At 41.9% G+C, this 5114-nt stretch overlaps 1 gene segment (V, D, J or C); it reads right to left on the bottom strand.

Moving 5' to 3' along the window:
- Positions 1 to 1816: 1816 nt before the first annotated feature.
- Positions 1817 to 3212, bottom strand: LOC110316778. The segment is given in 3 exon segments: positions 1817 to 1849; positions 2650 to 2975; positions 3060 to 3212. Coding segments are annotated over 3 exon segments (408 nt in total).
- Positions 3213 to 5114: the final 1902 nt, after the last annotated feature.

Below are 5114 nucleotides of genomic sequence, written 5' to 3'. Positions count from 1 at the left end.
GCTAAAACCATCCAGTGGAAAAAAGACAGCATTTTCAACAAATGGTGCTGGCACAACTGGCGGCTATCATGTAGAAGAATGAGAATCGGTCCATTCTTATCTCCTTGTACAAAGCTCAAGTCTAAATGAAAAGCATTCTTAACCTTTTTTTCCTTCTTGGAGCCTGTTGATGATTTTTGTTTCACAAATACATTCCACCTCAAGGCTTTGGTTATGCTACAGAATCAGCTCCCAAAAGGAGTGAAGACATTCAAAAAAGACACTGTATATTATGTATCTCCCTTTAGCTTTCATGAGAATGAAACAATGGACTTCAAGATATTAAACTACTGGGGATCATAGAGAAATCATAGAAGGGAAACTTTTCTCCCAGAAAGAGATTTTCACATTATCAGACTACACTTTTCAGAAGGATGGAGCTGAAAAGTGATAGAAAGGACCACATTTGATGGAGACTGTTTAGATATGCATACCTCTGGCCCTCTGCTTAAAACTAAAACTAAACTGTTTTATGGAAAACCTGAAGACTGACTCAGAGAGTAACTGGATTTTTTTGACCCTCTTCCTAATTTGAACACAGTGAATAAATTCCCCCTTTCTGCTTTTTATGATTCAAACAAAATGCAAAAGAAAGTAAACAGGATAGGAATTCTACAGGAAGACCAACAGAGTCCATTAACCTGGACCTTTGGGGCTCTTAGTGTCTGAATCACCAATCAAAGAACATACATGGGCTGGACATAGGCTTCCCCACACATATGTAGCAGATGTGTAGCTTGGCCTTCATGAGCGGCCCAAACAACTGGAATAGGAGCTATCACAAAAGATGTTGCCTGTACATGGGATATGTTCTTTAAGCTGGGCTGTCTTCTCTGGCCTCAGTAGGAGAGGATGCACCTAGACTCACAGAAATTCGAAGCGCCAGGATGAGGGGGACATTCAGGGGGTGCCTCACCCACTCAGAGGGGAAGGGGACTGGGAAGTATTAGGGGAAAGGGTGATCGGGAAGAGGGCAGTGAGAGAGGGAGGTAAAGTAAATAAGTAAAAATAAATAAATAAATAAATAAATAAATAAATAAATAAATGGAAAAAGAAAACAGAGCACACAAACAAGAAAAAAATGTTTTAGAATTTAGCATTTCTGCTGTGTACTAGGTCTGGTGGGTGACAGAGGTCTTAGAAGGAGGGATACACATAGGAGGGGTATTATCAATTGTCCAAGGCGCTCCCATCTCAGACTAATGTCTCAGTAAGCACCAGCTGAGGAAGTGGTGCCCAATGAACATCTAAGAAGGCAGGCAGAGAGTGATCCTGGGGCTGGCTAAGGCCACAAGGACATAAAGGGCCTCTCTGGGTGATGCTGGAAGAGGGGTGCCATTGCCTTTAAACACCCTTGGCTTCAGAAGCCCATTTCACAGGAAAAGAGAAAGAGCCTTTGTCCACAGAGGACACAAGCCTGACCCAAGCTCCCACTCCCACTCAGCCTGAGAGGTCACACAGTGCACCTGGTCTGAGGCCCATGCAAGGGGGTAAGCTCTGAGAGCCACAGGCATTCTCAAGAAGTTTCCAAACTGAGAAGTTCTAAGTCCAGCAGCTGAAACTGCAGTATAAGTAGTGGATAGTTGGTCTCTTAGTGTTCATCATTTGAGGGAAAATATCAGACTCACAGATTCTGCAAATGATGTTTGAGTTCTCAACTAGACATCGTGTCTTTAACATTTTGGGGGATGGGAAGAAACTTTTGGGTTAGGGTATCTTGATGCCCTGAAATATTGGTTGGGTTCCAAATTTTACACAACACATGGGGAACTGTCATTCAAATGGTCTGGACCAGATGCCAATTGGGATCCTGTTGATAAACAATGAAAGTAAAGATTTAACAAATACTAACACAGGTAAGTATTCCTTAAGACTCTGAGGACTAACCATTCCCTCCTGTGAAAATCAAGGGATCCTCCAGGTCACTAAAGCCATCTATCTTCAGAAGAGTTTGTATACTCGGACTTAATCGGAATATGGTTGCTAGAACAAGTTGCAGGAGGCTCTTCTTTTCTTAAGGGTGTTTCCACCCTAAATCAAACATGCTCAAACATTCGCTGGCTTTCAAAGTTTGATTGAATTACTACAATGCTCACTCCAAAATAAACTAAAAAAAAAAAAAAAGTTTGTTCAATGGAAGTGATCCATATTTGGCATAAACCAAGATTTCCTATCCAACAGATCTGATTAATACAAGGGAACGAACTACAATTGTGGCCCCTTGAGGATCAATGGGGCATTGTCCCTACTTCTTTCTACCTTATGAATTAAAATACTTTATCTAAAATAACAACCAATAAAAGAAATAAAACGATTTCTAATGCAATGCAATTAAAATGGAGAAAAAGGACAACATGAGTCACTTAATTACTTGATGAGATAGTATTTACTTAAGATTATTTATCAACAACACTCTGTAGTGACTAGAGAAAATCTATATATCCATGACCTCTGGCCTTTCCTACGTGAAATAGCCTATCTTAGACACTTAATTTCAGATATTTATCTGTTCAAAACACAACTGCAATTAAAAAAATAGTCACGTAGACTTCCTTCTCCTGGGGAAGACAGGGTGTTAGGAAAGAGGCAGACACATAAGAGTTTGTGTACAGGAAGATGGTGTTTTTGCAAGGCTGTGGCTAAGCTGCTGGCACAGAAGTACATGGCTGAGTCCTCCAGCGTTGTGGGTTGAATTTTCAGAGTGAAATATGAACGATCTGGCCTTTCAACTGAAAACTGATCCTTAAATAGTTTAGACTTCTCCATGACTTTACCATTGTAGAAAGAAACCAGAAACTCCATCTGCTGTCCAAAGATTTGCTTATACCAATAGAAATATAGGTGATTAGAAACTGGGTCACAACTAAGGGTCACCACCTGTCCCATATCTATTACTTTATGGCTTGGTATCTGTAAGACTTTGGGTTCTGTATGTCCTGTAAAAAGAGAAAGAAGATTAATGGAATACTTTAAAATTGTCTCAATATGAAATGAAAACTCTAGAATTTCTAAGAACCCACCTGCTTCCAGGAAACTAAAAATTATCCAACCCAGGAGCCAGAGATCCATAGTAGGGTCACAGCAGGAATGTAGTTTCTCCTAGCTTGACTGACTGCACATCAGAAACAGGAGGGGTATGCTAAGTTCCTATGGTCCCATAGGCAAGGTCTGACAGGGCTATTGGTGAGTGGTAACAGTTACCATATGCAGACTGCCCTCTATGGGAGAAAGGAAACCCTAATATCATGCATATAGTAGACACCCAAGGGTTCCGAATTCTGTTCTGCCTACGAGATAGATCTAATGGTGTGTATAAGGCAGAGGGCCATTGCTAGGAGTAATCAGAAGGTAGAGTTCATGAAAGGAAGTTGTAAGAATTAAGTCTTCCTCAGAAACACCAGGATGTTTCTTCTTTGTTACTGTGGTGAGCAACAACTCAAAGGTATCAGACAACTAACAACACCGAGTACAAAGAGTCAGCATGAAGATTAAAGAGATGCAAGGAAAGAGTCAATCATGAAAGTGTTAAAATCCTCAATGGGAAAGAAAAGCAAGGGTTGAGAACTCGACCATATGCAAGGAGAGTAACTTAATCAATGGTAAAGATCAAATAAGGAAGGATTATCCTGGGATATAAGAACTCAAAGAGCCACTTGTGGAGGGGGAATTTCTCAGGAAAAAAAAAAAAAAGTATGAGCATATCAGAGTTGGAGTGTGGGCAGAGATCCAGGTTCTTCTTGTAAAAAGAAGTCATATAAGGATACCTCCCGGAAGAGGATGGGTGAGAACAGTTAAGTGGACCATAAAAGATTTCTCAGGACTACAAACCCTTGAAACAATTAAACTTGAGCTTGTCAGTCCCATATTTAACGGTAGACAATGTTTTACTCAAGTCAAGCTGCTTTACAGACTCAGAGTTTGGCATCGTGACATCTAATTAACAGGTGGCATTGTGGTCTGAGGTTTTTACTTGCGTCCTGTGGACTACTGAATTGAGTCCCCAGGCTCAGGTAGACCAGTTACATCAACAGTTTCCTAGATAGACTGAGGAGGTTTGTGTACAGGGAGGCAAGAGCTCTGCAGGGCTGTGTCTTGGCTACTGGCACAGAAGTATGTGGCCGCATCGTCAGGCTTTAGGGCTGTGATCTGAAGGTCTAAGTAGGTTTTCTCTGAATTGTGAGGTTGGAAGCGACTTGAGGCAGTCTGATTGTCCATAAGTTTTTGATAGCTAAAGGAAAACATGAGCTCTAGGGACTTTTTAGCACTTTGTCTATACCAATACATAGCATTGTGGCCTAGATACTGTTCGCATATCAGGATTTTTTCACTCCCTGTGACTGCCACCAGATATTTTGGTTTCTGGATAATTTTTGGGTCGACTGGACCTGTGGAAATAAGAAAACAAGTTTACTCCTCAAGGTAATTGTAGAAGGATGTTCTATGTAAAATACAAAGATGCATGGACCAAGACTAGGACTCACCTGCCACCAGGAGACAAACGACCAGGCAACTGAGGAGCATGGAGCCCATGGCAGTGTCACACAGGATGAGATCTATGTCTTTCTCTTTGGATCCTGGCTGTCTGGGTGCCTTTTGCCAACCTGTAAAAAGGTTTGATTGGATGTTTCCTGTTGTATAAATGGTTTCAGCTCACACTTCCTCTTTGCCCTTCATACTTGTCAGGACGTGGGCTCCCAGACCCAGACCATACCCAGCTGCCTCCTGGGGCTCCTCAGACAGTTTCTTGTACCAGCAAATGGTACTTTCTTCTTTCTACTTTGTATTACCCCTCCTCCCCTGACAGACAGATTCACTTCCCTTGGATAGACACCCTTCCTGTTGACTCTTATGGATTCAAATTAGGCATACCCAGGTTTTCTCTCCTTCATCCTAAGAAAGCCTAAGATGAGCCTCACTGCTCATCAGAGCCTCTTCTGTAGCCCCCTGTACATCATTTCAAGGCACAGTAACTTAATGGTAAGTAGATAAGAAGCACATCAGGGAGTGCTGAGAGAGGAAGGAGAGGACTATGCTGTAACCTCTCCCCCCCACCCCCCACCCACTGGGAATACCTC

This window comes from Mus pahari, chromosome 2 (assembly GCF_900095145.1).
Source record: "Mus pahari chromosome 2, PAHARI_EIJ_v1.1, whole genome shotgun sequence".
NCBI lineage: Eukaryota > Metazoa > Chordata > Mammalia > Rodentia > Muridae > Mus > Mus pahari.
The sequence above is the reverse complement of the archived record's forward strand: the minus strand, read 5'-3'. Positions and strand labels throughout refer to the sequence as shown.